This window comes from Nyctereutes procyonoides, unplaced genomic scaffold, assembly GCF_905146905.1.
Source record: "Nyctereutes procyonoides isolate TBG_1078 unplaced genomic scaffold, NYPRO_anot_genome, whole genome shotgun sequence".
Lineage (NCBI taxonomy): Eukaryota > Metazoa > Chordata > Mammalia > Carnivora > Canidae > Nyctereutes > Nyctereutes procyonoides.
This window is the reverse complement of record NW_026575126.1, coordinates 65,196,672-65,219,960: the sequence shown is the minus strand read 5'-3', so window position 1 is coordinate 65,219,960 and position 23,289 is coordinate 65,196,672. Positions and strand designations below refer to the sequence as shown.

The 23,289-nt window shown below is 52.3% G+C and overlaps 1 protein-coding gene across 1 annotated transcript in view; it reads right to left on the bottom strand.

Annotated features, from left to right (window-relative positions):
• Positions 1-310: 310 nt before the first annotated feature.
• Positions 311-23,289, bottom strand: part of FOXK1 (forkhead box K1) — a 60,971-nt gene continuing 37,992 nt past the window's right edge. Inside the window, exons 2-9 of the mRNA XM_055340008.1 lie at positions 16,823-17,008; positions 7,362-7,518; positions 6,591-6,737; positions 5,742-5,935; positions 2,909-3,075; positions 2,534-2,818; positions 1,443-1,667; positions 311-829 (exon numbers count right to left, since the gene is read on the bottom strand). Of these exons, the coding sequence (XP_055195983.1) occupies positions 564-829; positions 1,443-1,667; positions 2,534-2,818; positions 2,909-3,075; positions 5,742-5,935; positions 6,591-6,737; positions 7,362-7,518; positions 16,823-17,008 (1,627 nt within the window). The 3' untranslated portion in view covers positions 311-563. The remainder of the gene's footprint in view (positions 830-1,442; positions 1,668-2,533; positions 2,819-2,908; positions 3,076-5,741; positions 5,936-6,590; positions 6,738-7,361; positions 7,519-16,822; positions 17,009-23,289) is intronic.

The following is a 23,289-nucleotide window of genomic DNA, read 5'->3' as shown; positions in this document are numbered from 1 at the left end:
CCGAGACTTCTATGTCACTATTTTAGGGCGAAAACCCCACAAGACAGTCTGAGCTTTGGCAGTTCCTGCCTCTCTCCTGCCTCCTCCCGCTCTGCTGCAGACAGGACTCATGCCCGCTGCCGGCCCTCCCATGCACAGCCTCTGTGCCTTGCCGCGGCTCCGTCTGTCCTCTGGGGGGAGGCGGGGGGTGAAGGCTGCTCCGGAAGCCTTGCCTCTGCTCATGGCCGGGTTGGCCTGTGATCCAGCGCTGGACCACAGGCCTGGGAGAGAAAACGGTGTAAGGGAGAAGGAAAATAAAAACAAGCATTCCTGAATCATACAATCAGCTGTCTGAACTTGTTTATGTGTTTTGTTTTAAACCACAGCAGGGGCAGGAGACAGAACAAGGAGGACGAGTGTGTCCGGGTGCAGGCAGGTGGAGGCCGTCCTGTCCGCTTGGCACGTGCGCAGGTCAGCATGGAGCCTCCTCGTTGCGGTCCCCAGGTGGCAGGAGGCCAGCGGTCAGGGCCTGGCTCCAGAATCCCTTTTGGCGAGCATCCCACTCGGCCCACTCGCAGGCGACTTCACTCCCCGGTTCCCGGTCCCTGCGGGCCGGCAGCTGCAATCACCCCGGCCTGCGCCGTCACAGTCCCACTGGGCTCCTCCACACGCGACCTTTTGACCTCGGGCTCCCCGGTGGAAGAGGCAGAGGTGGCAGCTGTGGCTGGGGTTGCTGGGGTGGCGGCTGCCGCTGCCGGCTCCTCAGGCCCCACCTCGCACACCCGTGTGACCACCACTGGCGTGGATGAACTAGCCTGGGCCGCCAGGAGCTGCAAGGGGCTCGTGAGGGCTAGGAGTGGAGGAAAAAGAGATTTGCATTGGGAATGGGTGAGGACCAGCACTGGCGTGTCCTGAGCACACGCAGAGGTGCTGCACCAGGGCCACGTAAACTACACAGGACCCTGGCTCCCAGCATGCCATGCCCCCGCCCCCCTCCGGCTCCCACTGCAGCCCTGCTTCTTGTACCACACCCTCCCTGCTCTGACCCTGCTACCGCCTGAGGGATCTCCCCCTGCTGCTGCTGCATTTGCATCCCTGCAGCTGGGGGTGGGTGGGGGGTGGCTCTCACCCTTACCTCTAGCAGGTTTAACCCAGGCAGCCTGCTCTGAACTATCTTATGCAAACTGAATGCCCTCTGCCACCCTTCCTGCAGCTGCACCCCTGCCCACCTCTGACCTCTCATCTGACCCAGCAGGGTGTGAGCTCTGGGACATGGGATCTGCCTCTGCTGCAGGGCTTGTGCCTTGGGCTGAGCACAGTGCTCATGTGGTGCAGATGCTCAACAGGCCCACCGCAGCGGGGGTGTAGGGGGGTCACAGATAGAGGGGACATGTGTTCTTGTGCTGCAAGTACCACGGGCAGAATGGCAGGGCTGAGCTGAGCGGGTGTGGGCAGGGCCTCACCGTACGTGCTGCCAGCTAAACTGTTCGTGGGGACCGCATGCTTCCCGTTTTGAGTGACGGCCCGGACAGGGAGGTGGTGCTGCCCAATGGTCACTGGTGTGGCCGGCTGCAGAATGGTGACCGTATGTCCAGGGACCCCTGGGGCCATCTGGCTGGCCACGGTCTGGATGACGCGGCTGGCGGCAGGGATGGTGGCGAACGCGATGGTGGGCTTCTCTTCCAGGCCTACGGGGAGAAGTATATCAGAACCCCGTCCGCTTGACGTGGCCTGGAAGTCGGCTTATGGGGGAAAGGTTCTCAAGCATTTGACGCCAAAGAAAAAACACTGCTCTCAAAAGAAAAATCCCACTAAAGAAATATATTTGAAACAAAAGACAATCAGTAGGGCTAAAGAGAAACATTTAAATACTTTGAACTTTAACCAACCCAAAGTTAATCAGAGAAAGAAAAAAAAAAAGAAAAAAAAAAGAAAAAAAAATCAGAGAAAGAAAATGTTATTCAGGAAAAAAAAGATTTGTACTTGGAACCACAGTCTTTCTCTGAAATCCTTCATTGTTGTGACGTTAATGGGCTGCTGTAACGGGGTCAGTGGATGGAGGCCCACAAGCCCAGGAGACTGTGTTCAGCTCAAGGGCTTCCACTTGGCTTTTGCCATTCTGGCTGCATTTTCAATACTGACCCTGTGACCCCTTGGGCTCAAGATGCCTAACGTAGGAATCTGTGGCTACTTTTTACTTTTTTACATGATTTCTTAGGACTTCCACTGGGGGCTCCAGAGCAATCACTCTCTGGACTGCAATGATAAGTCCACTACCCAGTGCTGTTACCTCGAGGGCTATGCGTACCTGCAGGTGCCACCACCCAAGGAAGTTGCGTGTCAGAGGGCAATTGGCATGGATTTAAAAGGACATATGCCCCAAAAAGCAAGAAGCAGGAAGGAGAGGCAGTAGTCTGAGAACCACTGGTCCCCAGAGATAGTCTGTGGCCCCAGCACGGGCTCTGTAGCCCCATGGTCCAGGCTGCAGGGCTAGGTTCCAGAGACCAAGGATGGCCTTACCCATCCCAGCCCAGTGCACGCATGAGCATGTTACCTCTGGCCTCACTGCCCAGGTCCAGCACAGCTGTGCCCGCTGCTTCATGGGCAGCCCCTGCTGAGGCCTGGCTGGCGAGGATGTACCCATTGGCAGAGTTGGCAGAGGTGGTGACCACCCTGAGCATGGTGACAGGGGGAGCCTGCTGCACGACATGGATGGCGTGGCCTGCTGGCTGCTGTGCTGTCACTATGGATGCTGGCATGTAGGCCACGGGCTTCGCCACCAAGCTGGGCGGTCGAGGAGGCACAGCCATGATCACCGGTTGGGCACTGACCGGAGAGCCTGTGTGAAGAAGGAGCATGACCACTGAGGCCTGTGGACCCCTGAGGCTCCATCTTGCCACACCGGATAAAGGGACAAGACCATTCTTACCAGGTGCACTTTGGGAATACCGATACTCTGGAACAGAAGCTAACTTTGACCCAAAGTCAGGGTCGTGTGGAATGGGTGAGCCCTCTCGAGACAGGCACTCTGGGGTCTGCAGGCCACTAGAACGAGGGGACATTAGCCCAGGGTGAGTGGGTGAAGCTGGAGCACTCCTGAGAAAAAAAGAAGAGAAAGGACCGTCGAAGTAAGTAAAGGAGGTAAGAAACTAAAGTGTCTAACAAAACACAAACATTGTAACATCTATCTTACATGGCGCCTCTGTCAGCCTTTCCTGATGCTTCTGTCCTCACGAGGCATTTCCAACACTAGCGTAATGTTCCATGGTGACAATGAGCTACCCGATAAACAGAACAGCAGCGAGGCACCGAAAGCCCCAGTAAGTGGGAGGACACTGCATTATTTGTGGTTTCCCAGCAAAAGCCACAACCCCAAGCATTTACTTCCTGAAGGGGACCAGCCAGTCTTCCACAAAATGGGCTCGGTGTTGCATTAAAAACATAGGCTTTGGGCACACAGCTCTTCATCTCCCACTGTCACTGTCTGCCTAGGTTCTCAACCAGAGCACTGTCATCCAGCTCATGCAGTGAAGGCAGGCCTGCAACCGGATGCACAGCAGGGGACTCACAGTCCCTTGAACAGAACCCTGGGGTCAACACAAATCTGCAGAGGTGGGACGCTGGGGCTGCCTGGAGAGAGCAGTCCTCACACTCTGCATTTATCAGCACCATGAACACCCCCGGTGAATGGTGCTGTCTGCCTCCCCAGACACAGAGGTGCTTGAGGGCACCCTGGTCTCCTCGGGCACAGACCTGGCTGCCCACCCCCACTCCCTGCCACCCAAGCCTTCCTACTGCTTCTCCCACCTCTTGGCTGGCTCATCTGCCTCCCACCCAGACCTGCAGTCTGTGTGCTTATGCCCACACTCAAACTGGTCATGCTTGGGTCCGTCCCAGCCCCCAAGCCTGTGATGGCTTTCCTTCTGACCACAGGAGCCCAAATTCCTGGCAGGCCCTCTTTAACTCTGTACCAAATCTACCCTGCGTCTTACCTGCCTCCCATCCAACACAAACACACCCCCTGTCTCTCTCCTAAAAAATCTAGGTTCTGCAGCCATGAGAGTCTCTCCCTCTCCTTGATACACAGCTCACACCCACACCCTGCTGGGCCTTCTTCCTGGCCCAAGGTTTTCCTGCCTGCCACTATGCAGGTTCATCAAATCGTGTCCCTAATTCTCAAGTGACCGTGAAGTCAGGCCCACCTTGTCATCCTCCAGAGACACCCCTTATTAGGGTTCCCCGGGCATTACTGTGCGCACAAAGCCAGTCCCATTAACTATGCCCCCAGCTGGACAATAGGCTGGTCTACAAGTGAAAAGTAGTGCCAGTCACTGTTAAGGGGTTGAACTGTGTACCCAGAAACCACCAATGCTTCCCAAGGGATCTTGCTTGGAGTTAGGATCTTTACAAAAATAACTGAGTCATATGAAGTCAATAGTATGGTCCCTAACCTAGTGACTGGCATCCTCAAAGGGGCAATCTAGACAATAACGAGCCTGGGGAGATGGCAGGGGAGGATGCAGGCAGGGGTCAGGGTGATGCCTGCATAAGACCAGGGGTGCTGGAGATCACTAGCAAAGCTGCAGAGGCTGGGAGAGGCCTGGAGTAGATGCCCTCATGCCTCCAAGGAACGCACCCTGCTGCCAACTTTGGCTGCAGAAGTGTGAGAGAAGGGTACTGGGCATTCAGGCCACCAAGTCTGTGGTCCTCTGCTACTGCAGCACTAGCAAACTCACAGTTCCTCTAACAAAATCTCTCTCGAATTCCTATTTATTTATTTATTTTTAATTTTTATTTATTTATGATAGTCACAGAGAGAGAGAGAGAGGCACAGAGACATAGGCAGAGGGAGAAGCAGGCTCTATGCACCGGGAGCCCGATGTGGGATTCGATCCTGGGTCTCCAGGATCGCGCCCTGGGCCAAAGGCAGGTGCCAAACCGCTGCGCCACCCAGGGATCCCTCGAATTCCTATTTAAGCAATGGGCCTTTTGGAAATTCTGAGCTCAGCTGGAACGTTCTGAGTTCCTACCTTACCTGTACAACCGTCACCTTTGCTCCAATTTTTAGTTTGGTTACAGAACTGAGAATCATGACAGACCCTGTATCAGACATTTCTGGACATCTGAGCAGTCTTTCGTGGAATCACGTCTGACAAACAATGAAGTGAAAAGCACCAGGTTCCAAGATTTCATTCCAGGGGAAGAATTTCAGAGAGCATCTGTCCTCTCTTCTTCACCCATGCCTTCTCTGGACTGGTGACCTTGGGAAGACCTCTGGGTCATCCACGGGCAGCTTAGCCTGACAGACCGTGCTGGCTACAAGTGCATGGAGCAGGAGAGGCCCTGACCAGAGGGCCGACAAAGGCCACATCCCAACATCAGCTCCATCAATGACAAAGCCTGTTTGAGCTCAACAAGCCCTGTTCTGTGTGTCCCTCAGGATGCAGCATTTCACCAGGCCCAGGGTGGCATTTTACTGGGTCCCTCCAGCCCTCCTGCTAGTGAGCTTGCTTCCAGGGAACCCTGGGAGCTGCAGTCCCCTTCTAACTCCCTCTGGTTTAGGTACTGTTCCCACCACCACCTACGTTTCAGCTTCTGAGAACCAACATGTCAGAGAAGCAGCCAGTGGTGAGTGTACTAACTGTACCATCATAAAGTTCTTTGGTCCTGAGGTGGTCTCGGTGGAAAACACAAAACTGCTCCTGTGAATGTGGACAGTGGGAGAAGACAGGCTCTGCCCAAGGAGCAGAGCAGGGGCTTACCTGGACGACAGAGGCCCAAAGGGGGTGCGGAAGCAGGAGACACCCCTCTGCCTCCGTTTTCGGAATGCCTGTTCCACGAGCTTAGCTTCTGAGGCAGGGTCTATTCGCCAAAAAGACCCCTTCCCAGGCTCCTCCTGGGAACGAGGGACTTTAATAAAGTAACGGTTCAAGGAGAGGTTGTGTCGGATCGAATTCTGTGGGTAAGCAGAGATACTCACCAATTAGTAAGTCAGAAAACCAGCCCCAATCTGAACCCAACAGCCACAAGACTAGAGGTGATGGGGCAGCTGGCGTTCATGCCAGCGAGAGCACTCCACGGGGCCGCTAGGTGCTCGTATTCTACTGGGCAGTGCAAAGGCACAGTGGCCGTGTTTCCTTGTAAAATTCAACACAGCGTTCCTTGTAGACAAAGTGCAATAGAAGGACAAGCTGGAGTCCAGGAGCGTACTGGTTCGAAGCCTGCACTAAGTCAGCTGGCCAGGGGGAAGGAGCAACTTCGAGGAAAACGGTCCCAAACAAGTGTGACACAGCTTTGTTATGTCTTGCATGGCCCATGGCATGATGGGACATGTGGGCTGCTGCTGGAGCACGTGTGTACAGTCCATTTCCAACATAGTGCAGCACTGTAAGGTGGGGTTAGCATGAGGTACATACATACATCCCTCTCCACATCAGAGGGAGAGAAGTCTATGTGGACTCAGGGGGCCATCGCTCATTTTACATGCACCACGGGCCATCAAAAGAGACACCCTCTACCACTTTCTGTTCGTCTCACAGAAAACCACAGCCTGTTGACTCCCTTGTTCCAAGACTATGGACTCATCTGGCTTCTTGGGCCCAAGGCCTCACCTGCCAGCCTTTGTCAGCTGTCCGATAGTAAGGGTAATGCTTGGTGATGTGGGCGTAGATCCCGCTTAGTGTTAGCTGCCTGTCCTGCGCGGACGAGATGGCCTGCACAATCAGCTGAGCGTAGGAGTACGGTGGCTTCGACTCGTCCTGAGAAGAAAGGCAGCATGCCGTTAGCTCCAGAAGGGCTTCCAAGCCACCACCCTCACCTCTACCCCGCGTGTCCTGCTACCAATTGGGACTGGAAAGGCGTGCCCACCAAACCCGGTCCCTGAACCACCACCCACTTCCCTGATGTGCATGCACAAAACTAGGGACAGCCATTCCTGCCCCATGCAAGGAAAAATCAAATTCTCTTCATACTTTAATTCTGAAATTTCTCCCTCTACAGATTGGTTTAACAACAGGTATCACAAAAGAATGAGCTGAGATACAAAGTTGTAAGGAAAACCTTGTCATTCTTCTCAAAGACTAATTAAAACCCTGAAACTGTCCTGTCACCAACAGATGGGATAAAGACAGAATGCTAATGAGGTGCAGAGTGGGAAAGAACAGTGTGCGTGGGGCCTAAGTGTGATGTTGGCAATTGAGCAAATGCTTGCTCTCGGGGTGGGGGGGGATGCGCAGGCAGAGCCAGTGTTCTGCCTCCGAGTGCAGCTCATTTTCAGGCTGGCACCCCAGAAGCCCGCCACCCTCAGTGGAGCAGCCCTGTGTGTGGCTGCTCTGTGCCCCATGCCCGGTCACCACATGGCCATGCGCCGTGAGGCCTGAGACCTTAGGGCTGTCCCCTCCAGACGTGTCTGCCTGCTGCTCTGAGGCGGCCTTTGCTGCAAACTCTGCTGCCAGCTGCAGGTCTGAGGTCACATTCTGAACAAAGCGGTAACCAGATGACCCGGCTCCACGTGGACTGGCCGGGCAGGAGTTGGGAACACTGCAGAGAGAAACAACAGGTCCTAAGTACATGATCCTGAAAAGGAGGAGGACTTGACGTCACAGGATTTCAGGACCTGTCTGGGTGATGCAGGGAGACAGAGAAATTCGACCCCTTTCTTTCTTGTGTTGTCATGACACTGCACCTGGCCTTTGATAAAGGACGGACCAAGTGCAACCAGAAAACAGTCTGGGTCCACGCATGGCAGGTGCGATGTGGGGTATTCTAGCAGCAGTTTCTGCTTGTGGTGGGGAACCATGGGCCCTGAGAGGCAGGTTTACATGGCAGCCACTCAGCAGGCCCCCTACTCGGGTCCCCACTCCCCTCTGCACACAGCCAGCGGGCAGGCAGGGCTGACCAAGCCCTGCTGCTGCTGTCGCATGCTCACTGTCCACACGAGGGCGCTGTGGGCAAAGGTTGGGGAGATGAGGACTTGAGAGGGCGTGAGGACCTTTGGGCCGGACCACCCCCAGTTTCTTGGTGCCACAGCTACTGCTCCAGCCTCTACTGACGCTGGCTCTCTCTCCTGGGCTGCAGTACCAATCCAAAATGAGAAACTGCAGCCAAATACATGGGCTGGACACACTCATGGCTCAAGGCCACTCCCAGTTCCAGCGGGTTCTGAGCACACACTGCTGGTGCCAGGCCTGCAGGAACCCTGGCCTGCTTCCTGCGGGAGTTCACCTGGCCCAGCTCACCAGCGACAGGCATTGGCACAATGCCTCTCGTTAACAAGGTGGACTTTGGTTATCAAATTACAACAAAATTCTGATTCTGAAAACTAATTCTGTTACATAATATTCACAGGAAACCAATGCAAACACTAAAAGTGGGTAACAAGCCCAGGTAAGAGGTGCCCCTGCTAGGCGATGACCAGAGCCCCATTCGCCAGCCTCATGCAGGACCCCTGGGCGCCCTGGCCCCCACTGTCCCAGGATCAGGGACAAGGCCAGTGTGCCCGCACTCCACCTCCCTCAAGTCACAGAGAACTCAGGCCCCTGCCTTCAGGAGAGCTCCTCCAAGGCCAGAACCCTACAGGAACCATCCAGAAGGCCCCAGGTTTTAGAACATGCCCTATGTGCTCCTGCGTCCTCCCCTCTGTCCCATTTCCCCTGCCTAAACATCCTTTCCCTTTCTGCCCAAATGACAAGATACCTCCCCAATCCCCACAACTCCAACTCTGATGCTCACTGACCCAGCTGCCCAGCTCCTTCCTGGAAACGCACCCCACCCCCACCCCAGAACCTTCCTCCTCCCCCAGGCCCAGTCAGCAATCACAGCTCAGAGGCTGTCACCCTCATGCAACAGGTACTAGGAAGGACAGGACAAAGGGACCTCAGCTGACTCTGGCCATTATTCCTTTGTGGTGAGGAACCTGCGGACACCACACAGCCCCAGCGCGGGGGGATCAAGGCCTGAGCAGAGGTCAGGAGTAGGACGCATCACCAACTGAGCCCCTCAGACATCCCGGATTGCAAGGACTCTTATCTGATAAATCTTCTTCTTCTCTGCTGGGTTTCCCCAGACACAGCAGAGATAGGTGTGTGAGAACAGACTCCCACAACACAAGCAGGCTTGCTTGGTAAAGGCAGGAAACAGTAACAAAAGCAGCTTTTCTTAACTTAATTCAGAACCAAATATATAAAACCCAAGCTTGTAATGTCAGGGTGGGAGGGGGACAGAAAATCTCTCTAGTAACACATTCACACGCTCAGAAGCAGGCTTCTCAAATGCAGCCATTTGGGAAACAAATGCCACCATACACAGCATGAAGCTGTGGTTAGATGGTCACATGACCCTGATGTGAGGGGCTTTTCCTGAAGATTCTCTGCACTGTGTTCTGCCAAACGATGCAGAAGTGCTGGATGCACCAGGCAAAGGCAGCCCTGTCAACCCTGCTTTGTTCCTGAACACATCCATCGCCCCTCTGACAGAGCATGGTTGGGCAGGTCCCGGCTGTGACCCCAGAGCTGCCCAGCAGGCCCGTCCCAGGAGAACGTGTGTCTGTGCACAGCCTTTCTGGCCTCAGAGCAGCTAGCTCCTCCCTGAACTCCACTCAGCTGTTGCCACAGTCTGGCCTCCACGGAGAGGGCTGTGCCTGGTACCCAGCTGCCCTGGCATCATGCTGCCATCTGAAGAGAAGGACGACAGCAAGATGCCAGGTGAGCTGGGCTCCCAGATGGACCTCAGAGGGTGAGTGTCAGATGGCGGCCCGGGGGCTTACAGCAAGGCTCTCACACACTAGGGAAGCCCACCAGGATGCTCAGTGTCCCATCCAGAGTTGTATCCTGCCCCACTGAAAATCACCCTCACTTCTAGCAAAAGCTGGGGGCGGGGGGGAGTTTGGTTTTTTTTGGAGTAGGCTTCATGCCCATCATGGGGCTTGAACTCACAACCCTGAGATCAAGAGTTGCCTGCCCTACTGAGCCACAAGGCACCCTGGAAATAATTCTTAAAGTACAAACACACATGTGTAACTCTGAAGGGAATAGGAGAGAGAGGACATGCTAGGGACCTCCTGGGACTCCAGGCTTGAGCAAAGTACTGCTCGCTTTGTGGGTGTGGGGGGGTCCCCCACTGCCCAGGTGTGTGGGAAGTCTCAATGTAGGCACACAGTAAAGCAGTAGAGGCCAAGCAGCCGCGACCTACTAGATGTCACACAAAACAAATGCCTGTTCTTCCTGGTTCAAGATTAAAGGTGGAAATGAAACTGAACGCGCACTTTAGACCATTGGTCACTGATTCTACCTTTGGTGGGAAAATAGCTCCTAAGTCATGCTTTTGTTTCAGGTGAGAAAGGTTTATGGTTTTGGGTGGTGGCTGTTTGGGCTGGCCTGTCCTGCCAGCAGGTGCTCTGGATTGGGGCTGCTGTGGCACCAGGGCAAACCCAAGGACAGATCCCTGTAACCACGCAAGTCATACCTGGCAATGACATTGCATCTTATGTTTACAAATATTGGAAAAGAAAAGAATGAACAGCCTGATGGGAAAAGGTGTTTCCAAGTCTAACTATGATGGTAAGAATTTAAGCTGAGAAAAACCCATGCATAACAGGGCAGCTGATGAAGTCTGTCCCTGGTGCTCACAGTGAGCCTTTCCCATGGTGTCTGCTGCCACCTGTCCAGGGTGCCCCCAAGCCCTGCAGGGCCCTCAACACACATTCAGGTGCCTGCCGGTCCTAGGTGCCCTGGGGTTGTGGCATGTGGGGTGAGGGGGGACCTGGTGGTGCCCACACAGGCAAGCAGGGGGCAGCAGGGGGTGAAAAGAGCGAAACAGAGTGTGGCCTCAACCCCAGAATGGCACAGACCATGGTGACTAGCTGGTAAGAAGGCTGCTAATGCACTTGCAGAAGACAGGGAAACATCCTTAGAATTTTAAAAAGAGGAGAAAGGCAAGTTCAGTAAGTATAGCCAGAAAGCCCCCCAAAGGCCCAGGAAGCCACCAGGAACGGAAGGGAGGGCAGACAGTGAGGGGTATGAGCAGGGGGGAAGCTCCACGGAAACAAGAGGGTCATCTCCCGGCGCCCCAAACGCATGGACGCTGCAAACAGTGGGTCTGAGAGGGTCTGAACCAGAGGAGTACCAACCTCTCTAACGACAACACTTAAAGATAGACAGTGATTGTAAGTTGTCAGGAAAAAATGTGTCCAGAGAAGAGAGTGTGAATGGAGGAGAATGATGATTTTCTAGCATGGAAGATTTTTTTTTTTTTTAATTCACCTGTCTTGAATTCTTTCCTAGGAAGCAGCTAGAGGATGTTCCCTGATAAAAACTGAGGAGATCAGGGAAATGGAAAGACAGACTGAGCAGAAGGAGCTCCCAGAATTACCGGGAAGCCGATCCCAGGGTCGGAGGTGCCCCAGGCTGGTCCAGGTAGAAGGAGACTGGGCATCCAAGGAGGGTCTTCCCAACAGGTCGGCATGACAGACGGAGCTGGGAGTGTGGGACACTGATGGGGGCAGAGGGTGGATGTGCCAGTCACAGGGACACGGAGCCTGAACCAAACACAGCAGACAGGCCCGAAGACCCCCCCAGGCGGGGGCAGCCGGAGCAGGAGCGAAGAAAGGTAGGCACTGCAGCTGGCACAGGCAGGCTAAGAAATCGCCAACGCTCACTGACCCAACAGTCCTGCCAGGGTGGGGACGGAAAACAAAACCCCTAATTTCCACCTAGGAAGTCGACACAAGACACGCCGAGAGGCCCAGAGAATCGCATAGTGGGCCATGCAGAGACGAGCAAACACTGGCAGAGCACGGAGGCAGGCAGGGACTGTCCTTGTGGTGCCACCGTGGTAGACATTTTGGTTCAGGTACCCTTTGGTTCTTTTATCCCTTTGATAAAAACCCAACTTTGTAAAAGCTTCAACACAATCAGTATTGGTGCCACCAGCTAGAACCACGCTCAACTGTTATGCGCAATCTGCTGGCCAGCATCTGACCTCCAAGTGAGCCACTGGAAGCATTTAGAGATGAGCCCCGTGCACCTGTCCTGGGAATGGTACAGTGGGGGAGCTTCATTTTTTGAAATGTCTGAGTTCTGTATACTGCATAGTCTTTCTGTAGTCTGAAAAAAATAGGAGAACAGGGAAAGAAGGTCCCCAGAGGGCAGCTTCTGAGACCTCTCTTTAGGGATGCTTAAGATAAACGCGATGCTGCAGAATCCTGTGAAGCTCAAAAGCGTAGTTCGTTTCTGAAATCCATCCTGCCCCGCACACAACAGTTGGCAAGTCATCAGCCCAGACATCACAAGGTGTGTGCATGCCGAGGAGCAGCCCGCCTGGTGCAGCCCTTGGGGGGCACACAGCCCCCGCGCCCGCTCAGCTCCTGTTCTCCAGGTTATTCCTGCTTCCTACCGCCCAGAGCGTGAGGCCTGGGAAGGGCCCTCCGTCACTGGGTCATGTGCCCACAGGCCGGGTGACACCCAGAAGGCTCGGCCAAGAACACTTAAAGCATGAACCTTCAAAGAGCCCATAGATGTGTCCATGAACCGGGACACGGCCACCTCCATAAAGACAAGAACTTTCTCTCGACATTCTAGAGCCAAAACACACCGTGGCATGGATTTCGGCAGAAGGGAAAATACAAAGAACATGGAGGGCCGGCCTTTCTGTGTGGATAAGCCAATTTTTATTTCCCTGGAGCTCTTGGGCTGGGAAAGGGCCCGTGGCGGGGGGGGGGGGGGGGGGCAGGGCGGGAGTCCACAGGTACAGGTGCCAGGAAGTGGCCCCCAGGTGAGCCACGGATGACGTGCTCCAAGACCACCAGGCGAGGGCCTTGGCTGGGACGACAGGAAGTGTCTGGAGGCCGAGCTGGGAGCAGTGACGCAGGAAACATCACCCCAAGGAAAGATACGTCACTCCATGGAAGGACCCACCACCCTATGCAAGGGCCCGTCTGCGGAGGGACACAAGCACTTCTCCTGGGACGGGACAGATGACAGGGAAGGGCGGGCAACCAAACTCCAACCACCAATGAGGTGGAACTGCACCTGAAGATGATGGTTAGGGGTGGTTTCATTTTGAAGGCAGTGGCCTAGACTTTGCCAGACTTCCCAGCACAAATTACTCTGGTTTTTGATCTCTACCCTGAAAAAAAAAAAAATCAAGGAAAAGCTTCTTAAAGAAGCAGCTTGTAAAGTCTGGCTCTTAGTGACGACCAGCGCCTCTTTCCTCCCGCTTCATTTCAGCTCTGGCTTTAAAACTCTTAGCTCTGAGGACTCTTTATAGGTTGGTCTCTTGTTTTGTAAAACCCAGAAAACGGTTAATCAATTTCTTCTTCCTAAAAACACCGCTTCTTTGCAAAACGAAAAAAAAAAAGTCAGCAAAATGCTGCTGAAGACAGCAGAATTTATTTCAAAGAGCATTCATTCATTTTCTGGGTGGAGTACATCAGTGAAAAAAAAAAAAAACACAAACAAACGCCCAAAAACAAAACAAACCCAACCACAGGCGGCCACACCCCCTGGCCCACAGCGCTGGGGAAGCAAAAAAAAAAAAAAAAGGTCAAACAGAAAGGAAGGCGGGCAGGGTCGGAGGGTGGGGAGGGGGCTGTTGGTTGGAGAGAATGTTCCTACAGGGACTCCAGTGGCTCAGAAAACCCTGGAGGGGACAGAGACCTGGGGCAGGGCGCTGGGGAAACTGGGGCCTGGGAGAAAAGCAACCCACAACGGGGCCCCCAGACAACGCGGGGAGCTGGCCAATAGCAGGAGCGGAACGAGGGAGGACCAAACTAGGAGAAGAGGTGTCCTCCCCTCCCACTGTGTCGTCAGAAGGGACGGGCAGCGACAGCCGCGGGGGTGCCAGCCCCCTCCACCCCACCCCTTGCAGAGATGGACCCTCCTCCCCTCCTCAGTCCTGGGAGGGGTGGGAGGGAGCGTCCCGGGGATTAGAGCAGGGGTGGTGAGAGCAGGGGTGGTGGCTGTTAGTAAACCCGAGGCTCCGCCCCGCCACAGCCCAGGAGAGGAGCAGGATCTTGGCAAGCGAAACCACTGCGGCCTCCGAGGTTTCTAAACACTCGATTGGATTCCACAGTGCCAAGATAAACGGATGTAAACAGAAATCCTCTGTGATATTTAAAGGCCAAAAAAGGGAGAGAGGGCTGGCCCCACCATAACTATCTTCTCCCCAAATCTTTTGCCAGATGAACAGGAGAAGGGGAGCCCAGGACACAGCGTCCACCCCCCTCTCCCCCCGCCGACCCCGGCCCCAGGGCTGGCCCCTCACAGGCCACACCTGCTTCAAGTCCCAATTCCGCTTCAACAGCTCCCTTAACTGCTTCCGGCTACAGCCTCCCTTCCAACACAAAAACTACAGGAGCGCCCGAAGCCTGGTTTGAATATCTTAACTGGGTGGCTACTGTGTTGATTTGGAATATTACTGGAAAATATATTTATTTTCTGAAGCCCTCCAGGTATACACCAACATATTTTTCTCTCTTAGAATGCATCTATTTGGCTGTACTATACACTGATAATTAACAATCCCATGCTGACCGACTGCTCGGGTTTTGCTGGGTGCCAAAGGTCCTCCACGACCAGCCCCTCACTGCCCAGGACCAGTCCCCAGCTGCCAGCGGCACAGGCGTGAAACATTGCTGGTCCCTGTGTCCGCTGCTGCTTTACAGTACTGCTGGGTAAAGGGGTCAGCACAGACAAGTTTCGGTATCAGCTTCACGGAGATGTCATTCCCCCATTAAAGAACTGAGGGGTTTTCGGTATACTCAGAGTTGTGCAACCATCACCACGGTTTGATTCCAAAGCGTTTGCATCATTGCCCCAGAAACAAATGCCATACCAGCTGGCTGGCACTTCCTCTGACCCCCAGCCCTGGCAACCACTCGCCAGTCTTTCTCTAGATCCGCCTGTTCCAGCATTTCCTATCAATGGATCATAACGGTGTGCGGTCTTTTGCATCTGGCTGCCTTCACTCTGCATTATGTTTCCATGGGTCATCTGAGTTATGCCAGGTGTCAGCACTTCATTCCTTTTTTATGGCCAAACAACATTCCATTGTAAATATTCCACATTTGACTTAGCCGCTCATTAGATGACAGACATTTGAGTTGCTTCTGCTTCGGGGCTATTATGAATAATGCTGCCCTGAGCCCTTGTGTGCAAGCTCTTGCCTGAACCTCCTGCTGCTCAGGTGAGTGGCTGGCTCACAGGGTGGCCCTTCAGCACTGCGAGGAAGAGCTGGACTGTTTTTCCATGTGGCTACACCATCTCACTATATACGACTTCTTACTCACAGATGAATTACACACAGGTAAGCAAGTGTAGGAACATTTTCATGGCGTGACCATAAAACTCAGGTTCTAGAATAAGTTCAAGTTAGCCGCCTGAAACAACAATGGGATCACATGATCAGTTTGGGGTTTTAAAGCAGAGCCATTCTAGAAACCTGAAATAAGCGCAAGTAGTAGTTGAGACACTGCAGGCCCAGTGCTAAGTACAGGACCTAACGCACTCCTGGGTTTTGGTAAGCAGCTGCTTGTCCCCGTCTGCCAGAGTCGGGACCTCTGAGTTTCCCTTTACAACAAGGTAAACAAGGCCCAACGAGGCAGCAGGGGCCTGCCTCAGTTGCCTCTGGTTCTCTATTAACTAGACACTTGGCTAGAGCCAGAATTTGGGTCCTAGTCTTGAGTTCCAGGCCACGTCCCGTTCAGCACTGTCCATACCATTCTCTCTGTAAGAGCAAGTCACACCTACTCACTGGCTCTGCAGGACACCGATTCCAAGCCAGCTCAATGTATACTGTTCCCAATATGTCAGCAACATGTCCCGGCAGGAAAATAAGAGGCATGGGTGAGGCATGATTATTATAGAAAGACTGGGGGACATGTGATTCTAGAACCTAAGGACCTCTGGAGCAGGGCCACTCAGTGAGGGAAGGCACAGCATCCGACAAGACGGCTGCAGAGATAGCAAAGCTCCCGCCACTGGAGCAGCCATTTTCAAAGTGTGGCTCAGAGGCCCCTGTAGGAAGTGATGTGACCTGCCTTTTCCAGGTCTGACATCTACACGGATGACACACTGGCCACGGGGGAAGCTGCTGGTGCTGTGGTGGGAGCACCAAAATGCACAGTGGTTACTGCACCCCAGGGGTCATACACGCAGTAAAAGGAAAGCAAGTTTCACTGACAATGTCCTTAACAAAATTGTAAATTAGTTTAACATGTATAAATCTTGACCCTGAGACAGGTAACAGAATGGGTAGAAGGCAGGACTTGCGTGGCACTGAGTCAAGAGCCTGGCTAGTCTCCATCTATGTAGATCTCCCTGAAACCTTCCCCTACAGGTTCTTTGTACATCATGCCAGTGATGAGAACATTTGAGGATGTTCCCTCCTTCAAAATCCAGAGCGATTCCTAAAACTTCACCAATAAAGTTTAGAAAAACAAAGTTCAAATCCTGATATGCAGATATGACTCGAAAATATTTTCAAAGTCTTTAAAAAAAAAATCATGCCTGTGTTTTTTTTTTTTTTTTTTTTAAAGAAAGCCCCTACTACACAGAACTGCAAACTGAAAAGTGATTAAGGAGGCAGGGACTTCTCACTCTGTGAGAGAATTCTCCAGAGATTTTCTTTAAGTCGTCAAGTCCCTTGATGCACTTAAAATAGTTCCAAAATTTCCATCCCTGTGCAATTTTCCAGAAACACACAGAATGCTGTATAAGACCTAGAACTTCTGTGTCATCTTCCTCTTCCTCAGACAGACTGCTAGAGCTCAGGGACCCTGACTCTGTGGAGGGGACTGTGTGGCCCAGGCTCACGGTGGCCTGCGCACAGGCCAGAGGAGGTCACTCACCTGATGGTGCCAGTTGGGGACGGGATGGGGCTGACCAAGCTGCGGAGATCCGGCTCCGGAATGTGAATCTTCAGAGGGGAGATCTGCGGGTAGAGGGGCCGGAGGGGAGACGCTGGGGCTTCCTCCTGACGGTATAGTGATGTGAACTGGATCTTTATGGCCGTGCTGGGGAACCGAAAAGTGCACCTGCAACAAGAGAGAGGACACAGGTCAGTGCAGAACAGGTGGGGAGAAGGCAGAGGTGGGAGTCGGCAGAGGAATGTTCTAGGTCACCACGTAACTGCCTTCTGTAACAGAACCCCTACCGTCATTTTGTAGTTCAGGGAGTGAACCAAAAATCCTATGTGTGCTGCTTTCATCAGGACACTTGCTAACAACTGATACGGGTCTTCCTTTTCCCGCACATGTGAAGAGAGAGTTATGAACCCAGGTGAGTCCCCAGCAGAGGCTCTGACACACAGAGTCACCTCCCATCTACCAGCATGGCCGCTGGGTACCCAAGCTTGTTGAGAGACTGAAATTTCATGATTACCGTTCATGCAGCAAGTGGAAAAGACAGACACCCTATGACAAGCAGCATCCTCAGCATCTCAGTTTCTCTACTGGCAGGTGACTGCATGCAAACCAACCCAGCCTCACATATCCAAGTCACACCTTGTCTGTGCCACAGGAACCCTGGGTCGCCTGCCTCCAAGGAACATCTCCTGTAAAATCTGGGCGTTACTTATCCAGCACACTTACCTTCTAGATGGACAAGTCCTTAACAATTTGCTAAGTGCAGGACTTAGTTACAAACAAAAACACAAAACCAAATGAGAACAGGCTGCCTGTGCAGAGACAATCAACAGTCTTGCCTGCAGCAATTGCTTAGATAAGGCTCTTTGTAAAATATGGGGGGTGTCGTGGGGCGGGGCCTGGAGAGGATGGATGTAAACTCCCACCTTTGGTGCTCTCCCAGTAGTTCTGGAAAGGTGCTCAGGTTATGCCAAGTGATTCACAGCTCGAGAAGTGTGAAAGTCCTCCCCAGCGTGACCACATGAAGCCTCCGCCAGCAGGCTGCTGGTTCACTCCTGCTCATGTTATTTGTTTACATAGCGAGTACACCTCCAAACTCCCAGGGACGCAGTAAACACCCTCTTCATCTGAATTCCCTTTTTTCTCTTAGTAAAATAGTTTTTAAAAAACTAGATTTAAGAGTAGGTCAAAACAGGTTCTGGGCACCCAAGAGGCAGTGAGTGTCTGTGAGCCCACAGGAGTACTCTTGAGCTTTCCATGCTCATGAAATGACTCAGCAGCATATGCAAGCGTCTGCTCTAACAGTCAGGCTGCCTGCAACTCCCAGAGAAAGTCCGTAACTCAAACCGGCTGGACTGGCCAGTACGGATTCTTCCAGAGACACCCGAGCAAGAGCATGAGGACTGGGGGTCTTAGCCAAGGTGGGGAGCAAAGTACCAGGCCACTGTTGAACCCACAGGTACCAGCTTCATAGTTCCAAACCTAAAATGAGAACGAAGGCGTTCTGACACCATTTCCTGATGCTGCGCTAGTTCTGGGAGATGCAGTCTAAGCACCAGTGTTAGGGTGGGGGTTGGGGTGTCTGTCGTGTCATGTCAACATCACCCCCAAGGTCCTGCGTAAGGCCCCTCGTGGCCACTTAAACATATTCTGCAATTTTCCTCTTGTAAGCCATAGTTAAACGTTTGATGTTGCTCCCACTTTCCTTAGTTTTCCCTGCAACCCAGCAGAAATTTCCTTCATCAGTATTTTGGCTAAAAGTTACATCACACATTTTCCTCTGACGTTCTCTGGGGCCTCCAGTCTCCCCAGACCTGGAGGCCTGTCAGCTCTTGTAGGACTCAGAGTCGAGCCAGCATCTGTCCCAGCTCATGGCCAAGGACGGGCTGCCGTCTCCAAACCAGAAAAGGAAGGAAAGAGTTTGGAACCTGGGAGATGCCTGAGGGCCACACACACACACACACACACACACACACACACGCGCACACACGTGCACACATGCACCTGCATGCAGCCCCGTTCTACAGTGTTCAATACGGAAGCAGTAATGATGAGTATTTAAAGGCAGTGTGTCTATCTTTTACCATTGGTCTCTTCCTTCAGCAGCTGCAAATCAACACAAGCTACACTCTACTACCTGCCAAAAGGGCACACAGCTGGAGTTCTGACATCCCACACCGTGAAAGTCCCCATGCTAACACAAGATCATAGCATTCTACAATTATCAAGGCAACCAGAAAGAGGATGTGGCTTCTGGCTTATGGCAGAGGTCACAAGGCAGAACGGAATGTCAGAAAACAGGGTTTCAGGTGAAGACAAGAGCTGGCATAGAATCCTTGGAATGGGGATGGGGAGGCCAGGCTCCAGGCCAGCTGGGGCTGTACCACCCCACACCACAGTGTGATTCTCAGGAGGTGAGTGAGGTGCCCGGGGTGGGGCTTGGGGGGGCGCACTGCTGAGTCCCCTGTGAGGGCGAGGTGTAGGGTGGGGACTGACATGGAGGGAAACAGCATACAGGAAGAAGAGTGGCTTAGAACCTCTAGTGAGTTTACTGCCTTGGCCTCTGTAGTTGTGTGTTCTTCGCTAATAAAACAGGAGACTCTGAACAGACACTTTCCAGTTCAAAAACAAAGATTCCAGATAATATGTGCACACAGGTGGAGTTTTTAGTAAAATCAAACACAACATTTTGTAGGTCAGGGATTTGGGTTAGCAAATTAGTAACAAAATCAAACACCATCTATAACTGATTCAAACGGGCCAATTTCCTACCGTAAGAGTCATTTCCAATTACGGTTTAACAATAAACATTTTCATATTATTTATTGCAGCAGCTATTTCAAAAGCAGCTCCTGACTCACTCTTCCAGAAATTATCCTGAGGCAAACTGTCTCCTACCTAAGAGGAAAAACACTAGGAAGCTACTTAATTTTAAACAGGCATCTCCCCAGGGTGCTCCCAGATTCACCAATTACTTCTCTCCCTATAATATTTTCATTCCGGTTTAGCGCCCTGGTTGTGGAGTTGTAATGAGCATGTTTTGCAATTAAAGCTATTCTCTTGGAGGTGCTTCACATTCGACCTGACCCCAACCACACACTGCGCGCCTGCCTTCAGCGCGAGGTATCCCAGCCTCAGGTGGGCGTGTGCACTCTAGCACTCACTGCCCCAGCCTGGAGCACAGCTCTGGCAAGCAAGCACCTACACTGGGAGGGACAGCTACTTCAGATCTCTCTCCAGGATCCCTGCCCTACTGTCCAGAGACAGAGGAGTTGCGGGGCGGCCCAGGGCTGGAGGCAATGGTGGGCTGGCTGTCAGGGGTGAGACATATATTCTAAAATCAACTGCGGTGGTAGCTGTGCAACTGTGAACAGACTCAAAACCACTGACCTGGACAATTTGAGTGGGTTAGCTGCCTGCTATGTGAATTACATCTCATTCAAGCTCCTCTGAAATGTTCTTGCTCTAGAGTTCCCATACTTAGGGTCTCCCCCAGGCTTGCACAGTCCCTGGGGCCACATGCACAGTCCCTGAGCCCACATGGGAGCCAAAGGCTCCTGGAAGTTGAGGCAAATCAACATCCTGTGGTTGCACATGAAGCCACTGTCTTCAACAGGTCAAAGATCACAGCATGGAAGGCTGCTTCTGGTCCTGCTCAGGCATGAAGGAGCCTAAATGATTTGGGGGTGACTGGGGTGCTCACTTTCACTTCCATCTGGTCCTTAGGGAGGAATCCCATCACCTGCCCCACCAGCCAGGAAATTGTTGGAGATAAAAAGAGCTTGTTTAATCCTTATTGATATCAATATAAATACAGTGATCTTCATTCTAGACATAAGAAATAGGCAGAGAGGGGCACCTGGTGGCTTGGTCAGGTAAGCATCTGCTTTTGGCTCAGGTCAAGATTTCAGGGTCTTGGGATTGAGCTCCACATAGGACTCCCTGTTCAGCAGGGAGTCTGTTTCTCTCTCTCTCCCTCTGCCCCTCCCCCTGCTCATGCTCTCTTGCTCTCTCTCTCTCTAATAAGTAAATAAAATCTTAAAGAGAGAGAGAGAGAAATAGGCAGAGAGAGAAGAACTCTTTGGGGACTGGATGCATGGGGAAGTGAGCATCAGTGTACGCAAGGATGCTGATGTGGCTTTTAGTGGCTCCAATCAATGGGCTGTGGGAGAAGGAATGCCACATTTTTCTCAAGCAGCTGCCATGTGGCTGGAGATCAGGCACCAGCCCGGCAAACCTATGGCTTCAGGAGGCCTTAAAGAAGCCACCACTCAAGTGAGACAGGCAGAGATGAGGCCAGGGAGCTGGTGGGCAAAGATCCTTCCAGAATGCAGACACAGGGCCTGGCCCTGTGGGAACTGGCATGAACAATGTCTATGACCAGTGAGTGTGCTTCTTGCTCTTCTCTTTTCCAACTGAAGAGTTGGGGCCACCTCCCCCTTCCTTGTGCTCAGCTCAGCATTTCACAGAGGACCACCTGGAATGCTATGATGGAGGGATGCACTAGTCACCACAGATCCTGTACTTTACAGGGTGTCTTCATAAGCGGGACTTGAGGCTGCCTCCTTTGATAAGGAGGAGTGTTTTTATTTTGGAAGACGACAGACAAATACATGGGTGGTTAAAAGGCAGACTATGACAGAGGCAGCTAGTTCCCTGTATACACATCCTACAATGAATAGTTTCAGCTGGGCACACAGTCGCCCAAATGAAGACAATGCTTCGCTGCCTCTCCTGCAACCATGAGACCGTGGTGGTTAATGGGATGCAAATAGGCATGCCATGAAGAAGAACAGAACGTCTTCTTCACTTTTTCCTTTTCAATGGCCAGAATGAGGATGTGATGGCAGGAGCCGCAGCAGCCAGAGGAGGCCATCAGATGGACATTGGGTAACACAACAATGTAATAGAAAAGGCCTAGGAGCTGCTGTAGCAGCTTATGTTAAGACTGTATCAACTTCACCCTTGTTATTTTGACCTTGGTTACAAAAACCAAAACTATATCCTAACTGTAAACAGCTAAAGAGCTCCCTATGGGGAATCACTGAACAAACTATGGTGTGTACTCAGAGACAAACATTATGTGGCCATTTACTGGGACACTTTCATCACTGCACATCTTTGGGCAAGTCTCTTAATGCACCGGCCTGCTTTCCTCATCAAGGAGCACGGGGTATCCTTAGAGCATACTTCACAGGGTTCTTCAGAGTATTAAGCAGAATGGTCTAAGCAAAGTGACTAGAAGCACACACAGAATCCAGGCATACCAAGAACTCACAAAGTGCTAGCCCACAGAGGAGTGTGATACTCGGTGATGAAGTGCAGAGACCAAATGGCTGACTCGTGAAGACAGGCTTGGTTTGAGAATGAGCTGTGGGCATACTGTGGGGGGACCTGGGAGGTCTCTTCAAATGCAGTGACAACACTAAGTGTGAGGCCTGGCACACAGTGAGCAGCCAGTGGCATGCGGATGTTCTTGTGAGCAGAAGAGACGGGAAAGACGGATGAAAGATCCTTGGGCCTTTCAGGACCCCACACTCATATCAAAACATTCTTTCAGTGTTGCTACAATGTCCTTTAAGAAATGAAATATTCGGGGATTCCTGGGTGGCTCAGCGGTTTGGTGCCTGCCTTTGTCCCAGGGCGCGATCCTGGAGTCCCGGGATCGAGTCCCGCGTCAGGCTCCCGGCATGGAGCCTGCTTCTCCCTCCTCCTGTATCTCTGCCTCTCTTTCTCTCTATGTCTAAATAAATAAATAAATAAATAATAAATAAATAAATAAATAAATAAATAAATAATAAATAATAAATAAATAAATAAATAAATCTTTTAAAAAAAATGAAATGAAATATTCGTGAATGGGGGGAGGGAGCAAATACTTGATAACCAATCCTTTAGAATTATGCAAGGTGTGACAGGTCTTCCAGAAACCTCATGGAGGATTAAACCTGGCCCAGTTCCACCGTGTGGTCCTGCCCCAGGGGGAATGAGAACAGTGGAAACACTGCCAGGCCTCCTGTTCTGAAGGCAGGGCTGGGAGGCACACAAAACATGACTCAACAGCCAGCAGAGCCCCTCCAGCCCGGCCCCTCCCTTCCCACCCTGTCCAGCCCCTTGTTCCAGGTGGAGGCAAAGAGGAAGCTTTCCCAGGGTGGGCCCAGCCCACAGCGGTTCCCATGTACCTACATCTGGAATTAGAATGCCAGGGGAGCTAGAAGCTCTGACTTTCCTAAGAACTTGGGAGAAAAATAAGACTGTTCAGGAAATGGGTTTGTAAAACTTTTACATATATAATCCCCACATCAAAGGATTCTGACAATCATTTTTTTTTTAGCCTAAAAGATCTATTTTTACTAATACTTTAATGCATTTTGTTAGAACAGCCAAAACCGCAGAAGGGAGGCTGCAGCCATGGGGGCTTGTCAGGCCGTGGGGACCACCTTCATAGTGAA